This window comes from Struthio camelus, chromosome 11 (assembly GCF_040807025.1).
Source record: "Struthio camelus isolate bStrCam1 chromosome 11, bStrCam1.hap1, whole genome shotgun sequence".
NCBI classification, from domain to species: Eukaryota; Metazoa; Chordata; class Aves; order Struthioniformes; family Struthionidae; genus Struthio; species Struthio camelus.
This window is the reverse complement of record NC_090952.1, coordinates 9,094,214-9,112,049: the sequence shown is the minus strand read 5'-3', so window position 1 is coordinate 9,112,049 and position 17,836 is coordinate 9,094,214. Positions and strand designations below refer to the sequence as shown.

The 17,836-nt window shown below is 40.7% G+C and overlaps 1 protein-coding gene across 2 annotated transcripts in view; it reads left to right on the top strand.

The window, feature by feature from the left end:
* Window positions 1-17,836, top strand: part of COL4A5 (collagen type IV alpha 5 chain) — an 87,202-nt gene that overhangs the window by 38,133 nt on the left and 31,233 nt on the right. For both annotated transcript variants that reach the window (XM_068957492.1, XM_068957493.1), the window contains exons 8-29: window positions 323-349; window positions 1,660-1,740; window positions 2,782-2,844; window positions 3,470-3,505; window positions 3,606-3,647; window positions 3,771-3,863; window positions 6,059-6,112; window positions 6,218-6,274; window positions 8,506-8,550; window positions 8,651-8,704; window positions 8,875-8,916; window positions 9,931-10,063; window positions 10,949-11,122; window positions 12,308-12,391; window positions 13,599-13,691; window positions 14,245-14,315; window positions 14,535-14,726; window positions 15,179-15,347; window positions 16,034-16,126; window positions 16,216-16,320; window positions 16,918-17,015; window positions 17,273-17,423. In XM_068957492.1, the coding sequence (XP_068813593.1) occupies window positions 323-349; window positions 1,660-1,740; window positions 2,782-2,844; window positions 3,470-3,505; window positions 3,606-3,647; window positions 3,771-3,863; window positions 6,059-6,112; window positions 6,218-6,274; window positions 8,506-8,550; window positions 8,651-8,704; window positions 8,875-8,916; window positions 9,931-10,063; window positions 10,949-11,122; window positions 12,308-12,391; window positions 13,599-13,691; window positions 14,245-14,315; window positions 14,535-14,726; window positions 15,179-15,347; window positions 16,034-16,126; window positions 16,216-16,320; window positions 16,918-17,015; window positions 17,273-17,423 (1,957 nt within the window). The remainder of the gene's footprint in view (window positions 1-322; window positions 350-1,659; window positions 1,741-2,781; window positions 2,845-3,469; window positions 3,506-3,605; window positions 3,648-3,770; window positions 3,864-6,058; window positions 6,113-6,217; window positions 6,275-8,505; window positions 8,551-8,650; window positions 8,705-8,874; window positions 8,917-9,930; window positions 10,064-10,948; window positions 11,123-12,307; window positions 12,392-13,598; window positions 13,692-14,244; window positions 14,316-14,534; window positions 14,727-15,178; window positions 15,348-16,033; window positions 16,127-16,215; window positions 16,321-16,917; window positions 17,016-17,272; window positions 17,424-17,836) is intronic.

Genomic DNA, 17,836 nt, shown 5'->3' with positions numbered 1-17,836 from the left:
CTGTCGGAACTTAAGTAGGATGCTAAAGAAATGTGGTAGAGAGAATAATAGGAGGTATATAAAGAAACAAATTGCCAGCAGAGGGAAATATAGTCCTTCTAATGCCCATACTTGCTGAAAGTACTTCTCCAAAATTGTTGTGTTTGATTCTGAAGATCATAAACATTTTTTCTCCCTTTTTTTTTTTTTTTTTTTACCCTTTTTAGTTTTCTCTCTTTAATGCTTGTCTCATGCTGTTGATCTGATCAGTGGTTTGAAAATAACATATCAATAGTTTATTTATATTAATCTTTCTTTTATTTTTTGTTTCTTTTAAACAAAGGGACCCCCTGGTCTGCCAGGTATGAAGGTAAGTGTTCCGTACTCGCATCTAAACACTAATCAAGTTACGGATATTCAGTGTGATCTGACACAAATAACCTGCTTGCATTTGTGCAAGACCATGTATATCCATTGGAAGCTGAAGTGAATTTCTACAGAAGGCTTATTGTTTCTAAGCTACTGCAGTGCAACTATCTGAAAATTCTTCAGTAGCTTTACTCAGTTTGAGTGAGTAGTTCCAGGAGTAGGAAACTGTTTTCTGAAGCTGGTTCCCATGGGAGTGTGAGGGCTGTTGTGCCCAAATGGACCAGTCTGTGTATGCTGTGAGGCATCAAGTTAGCAAAATGCCTGCCAGCACTTAAATGCACCAATAGTCTACATGTGCATGCCAAGTAATGCTAAAGACTGACAAATAACAGTGAACTTAAAATATCCAGTGAGAGGACTGTTGCAGCATCTTGTGTTCCTTTTGGAAACATGCTTTCTACTTTATAGATTAGTATGTAATCTCTTAGTGTAAATAATCTCATAAACTTATTTTAGACCTTAGGATTTTACCCTTTAAGTTTTAATTAAGTTTTTTTTCTTGTGTCTTTGACCTATTTGACCGTCGGCCAAAACACCAGTTTCAGTTCAAGTCTGTTAAAACGGAAGCGTGACCCACAGAGTTATTCCCAGAAACTCCTGAGAGGACAGCATAATACATTGGTGCTGGGAAATGATGACTTTTAAGATGAATTGTTTTTCTCGGCCTTTTTTCTTCCCATTCATTTTAAAGATATTAAAATGCAAGCTGACCAGGACAAATGTTTCAGATTTTGAGAAAAAAATTCTTCCTTGAAATCAGTAAGAAGAAATTCTTCTTCAATATAGACCATGAAGCATGACCATTATAATTGCATACTCTGCATTAATCTCATGAGGTAGGACATTGCAAAAGGCTGAATGAGTCTTTTTTTCTGTCGTGTCCTATCAGTTGCTTTCACATACGACTAGAATGTCGATTTCTTTTGTAGAAACATTTGTGTTTCAATCCGTTAATCTTTTGGAATTCGAGTCAATGCTGATACATCTGTACAGATAAAAAGAAAGCCTTTAATAGTTGGTAGTAGGTTTTAGCTGGTTTTAGCCAAAATTCTCTAAATATGCAAGGATCTCTGTTAAAAAAAGAGAGATTTCTTGGAGAATCCAGTACCTCTATTAGAGAACTGCTGGAGCATAGCATAAGTTTGAGTCTCTCAGAGCTGTAAGAGCCACTGTATGTGTCCTTTGAAGTCAGAATGGTGATAAAGAGTTATAGAATGTGCTATTAATTAAAGTTAGCTGTTTTTCTTCTAGGGTGAACCAGGTGAAATAATTTCATCCTTGCTGCCAGGACAGAAGGGCGACCCAGGATTTCCAGGTCTTCCAGGGATACCTGTGAGTTGTCTAAAGTACTATTAGACAATGTTCTGCCAAAAAAGCTAAAATGAAGAGTATTTGGATTATGGCACAGCTGAAACATTTGGTATTATGGGAAACCTATGTTTACGTGAAGGAGCAGGGTTCAGATTTAATGTACCTCTAGTTTATGATTCAGAGGAAAGTAAGTACAGCCATATTGCCCTTAATAGGGTGACCCACAGAGACCAGAAAAGTCCCGTTGCAGGAAAACGGTGTCCAGCAGACAGCTGTAATCACAGTTACTGGCTTGCTTCTCTGTTTCCCCTTCCTGTCCCCCCTTTTCAGGCATCCTCTGGACCAGTTCTAGAATTCCTTCCCCTTCCTAACCCTGAGGTAAAGCAAGTAACATCTACCTTTCTGGGCTGTATTTGCTATTTCAGATGGTAGGAAGAGAGGAATGTCTCAGCTGTTCTCGTCATCTGCACCTCCTGAACAGAGTTGCTGTTCTCCCAGCAGGCTTCCATGAAAACAGCTAGTAACTGCAGGCCCTACGCTTCCCCACTGAGCCATTCATTGCTTTAGCGGAAGAACGAGGGGGAGCAGAAAATGTCTATCGGTCTGGACTGGACAGAAGCCAGAGACTCCCATTTTCTGGTACAGAGAGGCAAGCCCCAGACTATTCTGACCAGACTGAGCCTGTTAGTGTTTCTGTTCCTCTGATCTGTGCTTCCCTATTGTCTGTTTCTGGCTGGGAGGAATCACAAATACAGTGTGATGATATTCTCTCTCTGTGCATGAAGAGAAAGAAAGAGGAACTAGTTCAAAACAAACAAGAAAAGCATTCCCTTATCCAAGCCAAAGAGATGTAGTAATGTTGAGAGCAGTACAGTCCTGGCACAGCATGCGCTCCTTTAGATCCTTCCTCCAGAGCAGATTGGGAGGTTAGTGATCGTTTCCTATGATTTGAAGTGTATGAGATGCCAGCTGTTGTCGTCTTGACTTTGAGGATCTTGCATTTGCCCCACTGGTTTTTCCACAAACAGGTGCCTCTGACAGCCTCCTCCACTTTCTCAACAGGGCCCCCCCGGCTCCATGGGTATACCAGGTCCAACTGGCCCTCCAGGGCCCCCAGGTTTAACAGTAAGTTTCTTTAACCAGTTACCTATAAACTGTAGGCAGTTCCAAAACTAAGCAGTTATTACTTTGTTTCATGTCCTCAGAGGCAGGTCAGCAAAGGACAGAACTCTTGATAGTCAAGACTTGGGATGAAGTTAGTAGCTACCATGTATTCGTGTGACCTGGAGCTGCTACTCTGCATGTTTAAGAGTGATATGTTTAAAATATTCAGCCTATCCCCAGAGCTCTTTTTGCTTTTTGCAGATCAGACTGAATCTTTGTGCTCCTTATATGTGTTTCCACCAAGTAAGGTGGGAGAGCGTGGCTTCTGTTGCTTGTGAGTGCTGAGGGACAAGACGTAATGTGTTTAGACCTAGATGCTTAATTCCCAAATGTTAGTACCTGAATGTTTCGTTTTGTGCATTTTTCTTGCTTAAAGCATGAACTAGTTTCTTACATATTTGTAAAGTTTAAGATCATGAGGGGAGCTCTTGGAGGATGGCAGAAATGCCTTGTCAGCGTGGGTATAACGCAGATCTAGCCACAGTGGCAACATTGCCCTTTTTTCAAAGGGAGCATGGAAAGTGTATGGCTATCCCCAAGTAGAAGTACTATGAACAAGTGACTTTTTTTTTTTTTCTTTTAATAGGGACCTCCTGGTCCACCAGGGCTGCCAGGACCTAAGGTATTTTTCTCCCCTTACTGATGGTGGCGGTGGGCTTTGCTTTGTTTTTCTTTCTGTTGACTTATGACTTCCAAGTGCTGATGAGTTTTGCTTTTTGCAGGGTAATATGGGTTTGAATTTCCAAGGACCCAAAGGTGAAAAAGTGAGTAGGTGATCATGATGATACTTTTGCTTATTAATTTCAAAATACTTATGCGTGTTATTTTACTTCATGTCATTTTTATTTGCGTTGGCTGTAATTAACTACCATCTTCTTGCACGTTAGGGTGAACAAGGTCTTCAGGGACCTCCAGGGCCACCAGGACAAATTGGAGAACAGAAGAGACCAAATGACATTGAGTTTCAGAAAGGAGATCAGGTGAGTGGGAGGTGATATCCATCTGCAATAAACATATGATCAAGCTTGTAGCCTCCCCTGATTTGACTAATGTGTACTGATATCCTGCTCACTGTATACAGGGTCTGTTATTTTTCCCAAAGCACTTCAGGCCTGAATACTTTTCCTTTAATAGAAGGCATGCCAGTCAGGTTAGCTGAGTTACTCCCCTAGTAAAATAACTGGTCCTGCAAAAGAAACTGTCTCAAAGGAAGATCATAGTAAAAGCAGTTGAACTATTCTCATTCCTTGGAACACCCAGTCTGAGCTTTGCAAAGCTGTCTGGGGATTCAAACTGCCATTAATTAACAATTTTGTCATCTATTGTGAAGAAGTCTTTCAAAAATTTTAACTCAACTTGTTTCACTTTTGATCATAAATGATGCCGTGAATTCTTTCTTCCTTTTGGTCTGAATAAAGTGCTTTCCTAGTTTCTGGCCCTTAGAAGTAAATATTGAGCCATACTGTAGCAGTAAGCTCAAACTATTGGTTTGACTGGAATGGATCCTTCCCCACCAGTAAGTCATTGAGAGAGTTGCCATTTTTAAAGGTACTATGTTTTTTCCTTTCTTCTTCACTGGGAAACATTTTATTAGTCCCATTTGATTCTGAGGTCTAGTCATAGACGATCTGAACGCTACCTGCAGTGTCATATATGCCTCGATTTCATTTTTGTTTTTGAAGTTTCTGTGGTAGTTCCAAATACCAGCCTGAGCAGTAGAATGGCTGAGATAGACACTTTGAAGCAAGAGTTTTCATTTTTATGCTCTAGTAATTTTGCAAACATCACTGTGTTAACTGAGCTCCTATGTGACTTCAAACTAACTTTCTTCCATCTTTATTTGGACGTTTTTTTTTACTTTTCACCTTTTTCATCTTGGCTGACCAGGGAAACATGTCAGAGAGAAGAATGCATTGGTAGACAGCAGTATTTTATTTTGGCAGGGGTAGGATGACTTTGCTGCCCTTCATCGTGATCCAAAATTGGTTGTTACCATCCCTTTCATAAGAACGTTAGGTCCCACTAAAGCATACCCTGGAGCTATCCACTCATGTGTATTTGCCATTTGAGTCACCCTAGGAAAATCTCAGTCTCTGGTTTTGTCTCTTTAGTAGTTAGTAAGACAGAAGGTTTAAAAAAAAAAAAAAAAAAAAAAAAAGAACACTGTGTGTCTTTATAGCTCTAAGAAAACATGAGGCGAAGTTTTGAACGCACTGTAATGAAGCAAAAATTCAGCTGACTTTATTAGGGACAAAGTAATTTGCTTCTGTCATCCAGGATCTCTGAAGGACTAATGCTGATGTGAAGCTATATAAATGTGCAAAATCAAAACGGTTTAACTGCATTCCTTACAAAGCACTAAGACCTACAAACATAGTCTGAGTACATTGCCTTGGACCAATATTTATAATGATTTCAAGGTTTAAAGATTTATTTATATTTCAACATTTATATTGTGTACTTGCTGGTACACAATCAGTATAGAATTTGAGCATTACACTTGTTTTTTATGGAATACGCATTTGATCTCTGATGATTGAAAAATCAAGCATATTGATAGGCTTATATAAGTCTAGGAAGCCTCTAAGAAAAAACAGAAACTCTACACAAAGCTTTCGTGGATTCAGCAGTTCGTGAATTTCTCTCTAAACTGATAGTGAAGAGGTTTAACAGCTTGTACAGAGGTGTAACAAGACAAAATAGCAACCCTAACTTTTTAACATGGTGATCCGGTGACACTTTTCTGAAGAGCAGGCTGTTGGTCCTTATATTCTCAGTCCTCACAACTTCAGCAATTAGCAGCAACCTAATGACTGTTTCCCCTGTAATTTCAGCTGGATCTGGTATTCCTTCCTTCCTTCCTTCCTTCCTTCCTTTTTATTATTGTATAGCAGCTGTAGACCACCAAACCAGCTGCTGCAGTGCACGCAGGAGGCAGCTGTATCTTAGTGGAGTGAATCATCTAAATAAACAGGATGAGCAGTTAATGAAATTTATAGTTGCACTCGAAGATCTGCACAGATAAAGAATACGTTATATGAGCCCTTGCTGTTCATGGCACTTGGAAATCTAAACGACAGCAAAAAAGATTCTATTTAAAAAAAAATTAAGACTAGGGGAGACTAGGGAGTGATGGAGGCTTTAACCCTCTTTTTCTTTTGCTCATGCTTGACAGGGTATTCCAGGTGATCCAGGCCCGCCAGGACTTCCTGGGCCACAAGGCCCTCCTGTGAGTAGTCCTCTTTTAGTCCTCTTTGTTGCATCTGTATCAGAACTGTAAATTCATTCTCCTCTGGCTTGTGGACTCGGTTTAAGATAATGTTTGTGTGTCCAGGGTCTTCCCGGTGGCGTAAAAGGTGAAAAAGGTGAGCAAGGAGAACCAGGCAAAAGAGTAAGTAATCTATTTAACCAAACGTTTATCTTTCCAATCACTGTTATTTTTTGCGAATTAGGCAAATGTTGAATGCAGGTTGGGCCATCAGGGCCATCAGCCTCTGGGTAAGAGACTTTTTTTTTGGTCCATGATCTGGCAAACTGTTGGTGATGCATCTGGTTCATAGGAAGGTGGTTCTAGCTATGGATCTCTCAGTGCGTTCTTGATGGAATCATCTACATGCAGATTTTAGTCTCGGGGCAGGCAAAACTACGTTTGGATGGCGTTATCTGTTGCATATGGAAACATTCTTTGAAGCTTTTGGACTGTGAAGCAGTGGTTTTTGTGAAGCAGTGGTTTTCTGTTTCTTTTTAGAGAGGGTCTTCATTCAGTTTTCTGTGTTGGTTTGCCAAGCAGCATGAGACTGCTCTATTTTAAAGCTGGTCTGTGTAACTCGTTCTTAGTGGATTTTCTCATGAGGTGAGTCACAGCAACAAGTCTCTGAACACTGCATCAAGACCAAGAGTTCACTTGTCACTTTGCAAGTGACTGCTTCTTTTTATGTACTATCTGGTGAGGGGACAAGTCAGGTTAGCTGCTTCTAGGGATAGCATGAGTCACCTTGTTCCTGTCTAGATTCAAAAACATCCAGGAATTTGGATTTGCTTGGGTATCACACCTTGGGAAAGCTGAGGAAGATCATCAAGGTGCTAAGAAGTAGGACAAAAACAACATGGGCTGTACCTGCAAAGAAAAGACAAGCTGCTCCCAGCTGCAAGCATTCTGTGTTTTCACAGTCATAGCCACTGAATCCATAGCTTTGTCGACATAATGGACACCTCTGAAAATCAAGCCACAGGTCTCATCTTAATGGGATAACGTAAAAACCCCTGTTTAGAAACATGTGAATGATAGATTTTCAAATTTCCTATACAACAGGAAAGAAAGACTGTGGAAAAAAAGTCCGTTTGGTATTCTCGATAAAATTCTTTTTAGTTGCTGAAATTTTGACGGCAGACTTTGATTCGCCTTTTCTGAGTAAGAAATGGCGCATATTTACAAAGCCAAAACTCTCATTGCATTTTGTGTGTTTTCTGAATTGTATCCTCCAACTTGCTTCTCTCTGCAAAAGTATTTGGGAACCACATAAATTTGCAAAAATCTGAAAGGGTAAAAATCCCTAGAGGATGTGGGGGATGCCTTTTGCCAAAAGCTTGTTTACCAACATTTTTTGCTTGTTTTTTATTGCTCTGAATTTGGGCATGTTGCACACCTAAAGTGCTATTTTTCTATTAAGTGACTCTAAAATTATGTTTTAGAGTTCCATATTGTTCTGTGCAGCTCAAACCCATGTCAGATATACTCAGAAAAAAAATGTTAGTATATGGCATCAAACAGCTAGTCCTGAAAATCCACTGGATATCTTCAAGCTTCGTTTTTGGGGAATTCAACACCATCGCTAATAGTAAAGATTTTGCGAATCACATTATATTCTAGTAATATCGGTGTAGTCTCATTATCAACTTCTCAGTGATTGAGAAATGATGTTGGCACTGTGGTGAAACTTAATCAACTGTTCTAGTAATGTTCTACCCAGTGTTCCCCATCCGTATTGCTTCTGTAATGCCAAAAGCACTTCTATTTGTTTTGCCTATTAAATGGTCTGGAATAAAATGGACTTTGCACTACCTTTAGGGTAGCAATGAGAAATCTGTTTAGCAAGAAGGTATGGTTTCAGAAGTCACTTCTTTGAGCAGCATTGCACTTTATATTTTTGCTGATGTTATTCTTCAGAAAAAAATGTTTAAAGGAGAGTTAAAATTCAATCACAGAAAAGTTTCTATTTTAATTTCACTGATCACATTATATTATTTCCTAATTGAATATTGTGTTCTAGTGTTTCAGAATTAGGATCTGTTTTCCAAGTAAAGGACTCCTCTATTTTAAAAGAAATAAAACATTGCATGCAAGGAATCAGCACTAGTTAACTGGAGGTCGTTATATGCTGTATTCCTACAGCATTTCTTTGAGACTTGTCAAGTTTTTGCACTCTGGTTTTCAGAATGAATCCTCAGGTTAGTAAACTCAGTTGATTATACATGGTTGATATCTGTGAGGTATTTGTCACAAGGGTTGTGTTCTAGAGGAAGTTTGGTTTATTGAAAAATGGAAAGTGTGTTAACGTTATTTCCACAAGAATCGTTCACCACTGAAGATTTTTATTTCAATACATGTTTGTTTCTTTGAAGGGAAAGCCTGGCAAAGATGGAGATCCTGGTCAGCCTGGTCTGGATGTGAGTATCTCATATGTTTCTCACCCAAGCAGACTGCTTAAAAGTTTTTCTCCTGATATGGAGAAGATCTAAATGGGATTATCTTTCTCTTTCCTTGAAGGGTTTACCTGGTGGGCCTGGAGTAAATGGTGCTCCAGGAAGAGATGGTGAAAAGGTATGCAGGGTTATTTGTCGTTTCTGCTACGGTACCTACAAAATCTGCCATCACTGAGTTCAATTCTGGCTGAGTAGTAATTGCATTGCCTATGCTGTTAAAGTGCTATGGAATATTTGCATTAAATCTCTTGTGTGCGATATAAAAAGTGCTCTCAATTTAATTGGTAGGGTGAAAAAGGTGACATTGGTCCCCCTGGTCCTCCTGGAAGTGTAAGTTGCTGATACTTTCTTTTCTTCTCCCATCTGGTTGGCAGTGTTGTCTTGTCATAATGCTTAGGTGACTGTAAGTCACCTCCCTCCGGGTGTAACAATAACTGACAGGAGCAGCGAAGGTTTCACGTACTCACTAATACAAATGATTGTTCCCTTCTCCCAAGATGGATCCGGTGCTCTAGGATTTGCTAGGTTACAAACACAAGGCTAGACCGTAACCTCAGACCAGGAGAAACGAGGCAGCCTTTTTGCAGTCAGTGGACGTGTACTTGATCCTAGGCATTGGTGGATCAACATACAAAACTTTTCAGAAATTCAAAAGATTGCCTTCGCAAAGCAACACAGAGTTACTTCTTCAGTTGAACTGAAGCCTTTTTATGGGGAACAAATACTTTGTAGCCTATTCTAACCCTGTTGAAAGGCACTGCACCACAGAAAACCCATCCTAAGCTGTTGTTTATGTTGTCACAGTCTGCTGCCAAGAAATTGAAATGACCTGAGCAAGAGTTCTTCTGTAAGGTTGCCATTCTCTATGTCGTTTCCCTATGTACTGCCTCATCCACTAAGCGTTCCCCCTGAAGCCCAATTCCACCTTGTTATGCTGATGTGAATCTTGAGCATCTCCATTGATATCAGTGATGTAGCTGTGAATTTGCACCTCTATAATGAAACAGAATTTGATGTTGGGCTGTGTTGGAAGGGTTTGTTGTGGAATTTATGTTCTCACACAAACACTGTTTGCTTTTCCTACAGCAAGAATGCCATGTACTGTAGGATTTTTAATAAATCTCATGAGAACGCTGTGTGGTTTGAATTTCTGTTGGGACTCCTCTTTATGGGAATTTTCCTTGATAATTCAGCGGAATGAGAAAAGCATCCTGTCAATAGTATTGGGTTCAAAGTATATTGAACTTTTCTTCCCTCACATCTCTTTACCTTCCCAGTGACTCTTTTCTTGGCTTAGTAATAGATAAGTTGTTTCACATTAACACTAACTTTAAACATTAATAGGTCATTTCAAGACCAGGCATTGATGCAGCAGTGGGACCAAAAGGTAGCAAAGGATTGCCAGGGCTTCCAGGAGCCAAAGGGGAGCGTGGATTCTCTGGTAGGCCGGGCCCACCTGGCTTACCAGGTTCTCCAGGTAGGAATGCAAGCATTCAAATGAGTGGTATATTCAAATATCTGAGCAGACGTTTAGCTTCGTGATCTTTTCACAGTGCTTTTGGCAGATGAACTGAGCAGAAAGTAAAGGCAGAAATATTTAGATCTACCTTTGAGCTTAAAGGGTGATCCTTCGTTTATGGGGGTAATCTGAGGAATTCTGAACGCTTAATACCCCTGCTATGGTGAGCAGAGGATGCTGATCATCAAGGCTGTCAAACAGATCCTAGCTTAATGGCCTTAGGGGTAATGTTATGTCACTCACTTGTAGCATACATTATCCATTGCGTTATACAGAGAAAGTATTGTGTACCAGAACTCTGGTACCTGGCCATCAAATCGGTTCTTTGCTGTATATTGGCCAGTACTAAAGGAAGAGACAGTCTGAGTATAGAACGCGAATGAGTGATGATACCTGTGTTTATCATATATCTGCAAAGAGAAAAACAGTATGACTCAAATGTTACAGCAAGTTAATGATCTTTTTCCCATCAGTCTTTCCCTCATTAGTCCTTTTTTATTTTTCCTTATCATAAACTGTTTACTTAGCTGTTGAGTCTCAGGTCAGTTTTTCAAACAAAAATCTCTGCAAATGCAAAATGCGTGCATGTCAAAATGTGCACGTCAACATGTAGAGTTACCTATTTTTTATGCACAGATAGATTTATTCATAATTCTACTCAGTTTCTAGATCCCTATATGAAACATTCTCCATCCATAGCAGAGCTGTTATGGAATACTTATGTGCGCATTGAAAGAGACGGTCTTATTTGTAGCATGTTATTCATCAGATATCATTGTCACCCCTGCAAAAAAGTAATTTAAACCCTTGAGCTGTCAACGAACTAAGCTTTTCCCGTCTTAGGGATCACGACTGTTGGGCCTCCTGGCCCACCTGGCTTACCTGGTGAGAGAGGACAGAAGGGAGATCCAGGTTTACCTGGTGTTTCCATTCCTGGACAGCCAGGACTTGATGGACCCCGGGGATCCCCAGGACCACCAGGTCCCCCAGGACCACCTGCGCCATCGGTTCCTCCTGGTAAGTGATGGTCACATAGACAGCAAGGAGAAGAGAATGAACAGTTTTGATATTAATTCTTATTTTAATTCTTTCTCCGAACATGAGGTTCATCACAACAAAAGCCTGGGGAAAGAGAATCAAGATTCTAAGCTATTCATATACATCCTCCAAGCCGTTCCCAGTGCAAATCAGGACTTTTATAGGAGAGCCCTAGCCTTAGGAACTATTACAGGATCTGGGAATTAAAAGGTGTGGATTGCAGTCAGGCCTTATCGTGCCCCTTTCTACCTCAAGTCAGCCCTGCTATGACTTCCCTGTGAGATTCATCTAGGCAGGAGGAGAAGGAATCTTGTCAGACTCGAGGGAGCCTTCAACCTAGTGGCACAGTAATAGCAGTCCTCCAGGGCCCAGCAGATCTATCCCAGATTTTTTTTTCTTGAGTTGATATTAAGTCCTACTTCATCTGACTAATGAAGGATACATCCAAACTTGTACATAATGCAGATGACGACCACTTCAATGCTTTCTTGAGTAAATTTTGCTTTAACAATGTGATCTAATAACTGCTTGGAGGGGGCCCTACTAAGAATCATGATTCTGCAAGAGTCAAAGGGGGTAACTCTTGACAGAATTGCAGTTTCATCTGATGTACGTTCTAGTGTGTAAATCGTGCACGATTACCTTGGGAGTGGGGACTTGGGAGGAAGGCTCTGAGCTGCTCTTTGAGAGGAGGGATGTGGGGAATCAGAGATGGAATTGGAAAGCTGTAGTAAGAGGGGCTAACGTGTTTTGGGGAGGAATCTAGTGTCTACTACCATGGCACTGGCTTCTTTAGGTCCCCTCTCTCTGGTATTTCATATGCATGTGCTTTTATTATCTGAGGCTGAATGGCAGAACGCAACATAGAGATGGAAACGTACAGACTGTAGGAAGTAGCGGAGATGGTTGAGACTGTGAACAAAAGCTTATGAGTGTTGTCTAACATCACTGATTATTTTTTTCCTTTTGAGTCTGAATTACATTGGTGGGTTTCCATATACAGTCCTGTCTCTGAATTAACAAAAGTGTTTGGTCTGTGATTGTGTGTCTATATTAGAATATACATACAAATACTGCAAAGTACATTTTTGTACTGAATACACGTATTCAGTCCTGCTGTCAGCGTAACATATTGATCATTAAACCTCTCTTGATTCCCCTTAGGTGAAGGGTTATGTGAGCAGGGACCACCAGGTCCTCCTGGAATTCCAGGACAGCAAGGCTTTATGGGGGAGCGAGGCCAAAAAGGTGCAATGTTATGGAAATGTTATTTGTCGTCTTGTTAAAGCTTGTTTAACTTTTTAAAGCCTGCGTTAGGTAAAGTATAAACAGTATCTCTTCCCATTGGGCTTGAGTGCAGATTTTATGTGTTTCTGAGTAAGAAATCTGTTTTATTTGGACATAGGATAGACCTTCATCTAGTGTAAAAGCACAGGAATCTCAAACTGTCTGAGGGTATAATCCATTTGAATAATCTCGTGCAGATCATGATTAAAGTAAAATGGAGCTTCAGGTTTATGAGTACCTTGCAGGTAGATAGAAACTACCTCCATGTGAAAGTGTTTTATATTTACTTCGTGGATAAATTTGACATTATTTTGTGGAAAGCAGCATTGAAATTATAAATGCAAGATTCATCATTTGAGTTGGTCAGTCTAGAAAGAGTTTATCTGTTTGTTTGGTAACTAAAATAAAGACACCTTTAATGTATATCCTTGCTTCCAAAAAGACAACCTTGCAATGAGGATGCTGATATGGGTAAGTGAGAATCTTCTCCTAGCTCAGCCATGGACATCTTAAATGACTGAGCATCTCACTTGATTTTATATCCCTTTCAAACATAAGTATTTTTTTCTCATGGAGATTGTAAGGTTTTTAATTAACCCAAATGAAATGCTTAGCTGCTACAGTGATGAACTTCATAAAAAAGTCTGTGCGTGAATGAAATTCCTAGACTTCTTGAAACAGTCGACTTTTTTAATGAAATGTGTTTAGCCTATTGTCGTATCAGCTGTGTTTAATAAAACAGTAGTTATTTTGCCCTCTTGGAGTTTAGTTTAAGTTTTGGATTCTGGGGTATTTGTTTTAAAGTTGTAGTTTGAAGAGTCAAATACCTTCTTTCAGAGGTAAATCTTTTATTGAGAAAAAAATCCAGTTTCGTTCTGGATTACTGAAAATGATTTTTTTGGTTTTGTTCTATTCTACGCTATCCTAAATAAATTCTAATCATATCTGACTGCTGGTTGTCTGATCCCTAGCAACCAAAAAGCATGAATTTGGCCTTCATGGGGGAAGCCTTCTAATATTTAATATACCATAAGTCTACGTAAAATTGTCATTTTGGACTTGATGTTATAGATCATGAACAAGAAAGCAATCACTGTTGTGCTGGATTTTTTTAGTGTTTTCTAAGACTTAATGCTCAAATACGCTGTTTTAATGCAACTCCTTGTAGGTGATCAGGGAGACACATGCTTCAATTGCATAGGAGCTGGAATATCTGGGCCTCCTGGGGAGAGAGGACCTCCAGGACTTCCAGGTAGTCCAGGTAAAGCTGTAATCTTCACTGTTTTACTTAAAATATTTTATAAAGACACTTTCGTATCTGAGTGTATTGAGTGAACCTCAGACGCATAGTTGCTAAGTCTGATACAGAGGTTTGTGTCCCATTTTGCCCAGCTGGGGAGTGTTCAGGCGGAAGCAGGCTGGACACGTAAAATAATCGCTCATTTTTGAAAACCTAGTGTTGCAGAAAAATTCTCTGGTCAAAGACAGGCTTATAAACATTGTTCCTGCTGAAGGTAAATGACTTGCTATGGATTTAACTGAAAGACAGATAAATTAATTTCTCTTTGTTCCTATTCCTTAAATGGTAGAGGAGCTGGAGCTTTTTGAAGGTGTGACATTCTTTCTGACATTACTGATTTAACTTAGAGTTACAAATTTTTGTTTTGCTCAAATAAAATCAAGCTGTCCAAAAAAAAAAAAAACCTTGCCTGATTTTAAAAGGGCTTAGCTATTATAATCTCTAAACAGTGTGCTTCATGTTTACAGCTTCTGCTATTTCATGCTATTGTTTTATCTTTTTCTGCATTACTCAGGTTCTCCTGGTTTTCCTGGACCGAAAGGTGAAAAGGGGCTTCTTGGATTAACTGGCCCTGTGGGACCACCAGTAAGTGGTGCTGTTATGTTCTGCTGGGAAGATGAAGTGTCTCATGTGTCTTATAAGTTTGATAGATCTGTGCTCAGTAAATGTGAATTTTTAAGTCGAATACTTTTTTGTCTCTAACTACTTTGAACCTGTAATTTCTATGTTATGCCAACCTCAGAAAGGAGATGGGGAAAAAAATTAAAATGCTTATTGTTTTTTGTTCTTGTTTTTTTCACTCAGGGATTTCCAGGGCCCCCAGGTGCCCCTGGGAGACCTGGTCCTAAAGGAGACCCAGGGGATGTCCTGACTTCTCCAAGAATGAAAGGTGACAAGGGAGATCCTGGCTTCCCAGGACCTCCAGGTCTTCCTGGCATAGATGGCACTCCTGGACGAGATGGACTGCCAGGTCTACCTGGCCCTAAGGGGGAACCTGTGAGTTGCATTTTATGTTGTCTTTGTTTGGACAGACGTTTTGGGAAGTCCTGGATGCGTTTGGAATAATGCAGATAGGAGGACTGGCCAATGCACTTTTCTGTGAATGTGAGTAATGAACTAATTGTCTCCAGTAGATGCCAATCTAGTAATGATAGACAGGGTAGTCTCTACAATCTGTAAGTGCCTCTCTAAAAATAAGCTGAGAGACTTCTCTTGGTAGCAACAGATAGGCCCTTCTGCTATTCACCTACACAGTACAAAGAATTAAGTAGGTTTGGACCTCAATTAAGGTTTGGACCTTATCTCTCGCATGTTGGTAAGATGTTGGTAACCTAATGGCCTTGAGAGTTAGAAGGATGGAAGCTATCAGAGAGTTTCAAAACAGAAACAGTGAAACACTACTCCTTTCCTAGTGAATACATGCTGCTCTTTCCTATCCCGCTCTTCAGGGTAGTGTTGCGTTCAAAGGAGAAATGGGAATTCCAGGGGACCCAGGAATACCAGGTCTTCCAGGAGACAAAGGACTTCCTGGACCTCCTGGATTTGGTCCGCAAGGTTCACCTGGTGAAAAGGGCATCCAAGGTGTATCAGGTCGTCCGGGACCTCCCGGAGTTCCTGGTGAGTTAATCGCTGTGTGTTCTTGAACAAAAGCTTTACCACCAAGTTGTGTCCCTTTGACTCTGGAAAGCTCTTAGAACATTGTGCTGGCTTTTAAGCTTTACTCAAAAGCAGTAAAAGACTTTGCATTTATAAGCTCCCTTACTGAAGGTCACCACAGAATTGCAAAGTGAGCAGAATGTGTACCTTAACTATAGGCACATAACTCATCCTTCTGCCCTGACCTCTAGAGAAGTTTCTCCTTGATTTACTGCAGTGGCAACACACTGCAGCTACCGTCTGGCGTAAGCTTAATGGTGGGCAGCGTGACTGCATTGTTGTGCCCTTTCTTCAAAACGGTTTGCTTTGAACGAGTTTACTTAAAGACTGAAGACTTTCATCATCAACTACACAGATTCTGATCAAGTTCTACTTCTGTCAGCTATGGAACATGCTGTTCACATGATGATACCTAGGAGGAAGCTAAAAAATGACTTCAAGAAAACTGTCTTAACATAAGCAATGCCTCTAAGCCAATAAATGTTGTATAGGGCTCGGGCGGGGTGTAACCTGCTAAATAAAGTCTTGCTGGTGTTTAAGTTCTTTGTAAGCTTGGGATGTGGCTAGCATCTTTTTTTCTGCTCAGAAAAGAAAGAGAGAGAAGAAACTCCCACTGAGTGATGCATATTTCTTCTCTTTGGTCTCAGGTCCAAAAGGGGAACCTGGTCAGACTGTTACAGAACCAGGAGTACCTGGCCCCCCTGGTCCTTCAGGCAGAAACGGTGACCCAGGTCTTCCAGGTAAAGCTGCAACTAGATGTCCAGGGAATTCAAGAGCCCTTCGTTCTGACTGATTCTTGATAATTACACTGATTTTCTTCTTTTTACAGGGGATCCCGGTCAGCCAGGTCAGCGTGGCCTGCCAGGCATCCCAGGTGCAAAGGGAGAGCCAGGTATTCCTGGCATTGGACTTCCAGGTCCACCAGGCCCAAAAGGTATGTTTGCAGCCAAGTATTGGCTAAAAGTGGGGACGCTTGGAGAGTTGCACCTCTTCACTTGGGTTCTAGTCAATTAACTTGCATCTTTAACAGACTCTTTTTAAAAAACTGTTTACCTTGAAGTTATCTGTCTTTATATCCTGTTAGAAGTATCAGGAGAAAACTCTGCTGAGCTCTTACTCCTTTGTCCACTGTACTATTCCTTCATGGTAGCTTACGTTTTTCAATAAACCATGGACACAAAAGCATATTGGAAAAACTGTGGGAAATGATGGAAGCTTAGGCTTAACTCATTGTCAATAAATGATCTCCACATGCTGTTGCAAGATTTTAATGTTTCTGATGTGAACTGTTTGTAAATTTTGTGAGAGCATACAGCATGGGGAATGCTCCCTTCTGAGGGAAGTCCCAGATAACCTCTGTGGCAAAGACTCAAAGCCATCTCAGTCAAATAGGTACTCTTCAAGTGTGCTTGAGCTAGCACGGAATCTCTTTTCAGAGATTACTTTTCATGGTCCCCAAGTATTTCTGGAAGAGTTGTTCTAATGCTCTCTGGTATCCTCTCTGCTGCCCTAACCTCCATGTCATGTGTAGGTTTCCCAGGTACTCCAGGCCCCCCCGGAGCTCCGGGAACTCCAGGTCGCCCTGGTCTAGATGGACCTCCTGGACCACCTGGTTTCCCAGGACAGAAGGTCTGTGTTTGCTTGTTTACTGTAAAGCTTCACTTTCTTGGAGGTTCTTCTGCATAAGCAGGAAGTCGGTGGGGAGGATTTCACTGCTTCTTGTCAGCTTTTGGTGGTGGGAAAGTCACATTCTCTATCTGAAGTTTGACCAAGGGTAGGAAAAAATAAATTGAACTGTAAGATAGTGGGACTTTTTTCTTTGCTACTTTAACATATTCAAGAGAGGATGAACTTGGAACCTTCTTTTTTAAATTTTATTGCTACAGGGGGATCGTGGATTTGGAGTTCCAGGACCACCTGGACCCCCAGGACTACCAGGCTTAAAAGGAGTTCAAGGGCCCAAAGGCGATACTGGCTTCCCCGGAAACCCTGGTCTCCCAGGACGAGCAGGTTTTGATGGAGCTCCGGGGCCCAAAGGTGTGGAGAGCCTTTTCTTTTTCTCTGTTGAACTCAAAACACTGCAGACGTGCTGGGAGTTATATGGCAGTTAAATATAAGCAGTGCTGATTTTGGAGCAATTACATTAGAGTCCCTTTTTCCAAAGTATGGACCCTGCATAAATGGAAGTTTGTGCTCTCAAAAGGCAGACAAGCAAGGGAATAAATACCAATTTGTGGGTTAGTATCTAAAGTCTGTCATCTAGAGACAAATCTGTATCACAGTGGGTGTAAAACAATAGGACAACTGCCGTTTTCATGCACTCTCCTTCTACGTGCAGAGTGTTAGCAGTTCACAGATTGCTACAATTACTTGTTGCCTATATTCTACTGCAGAGTATGTCTGGTTTGCTAGATAGCATCTGTTGGGTTAGACTTGGATTATGATGAAAG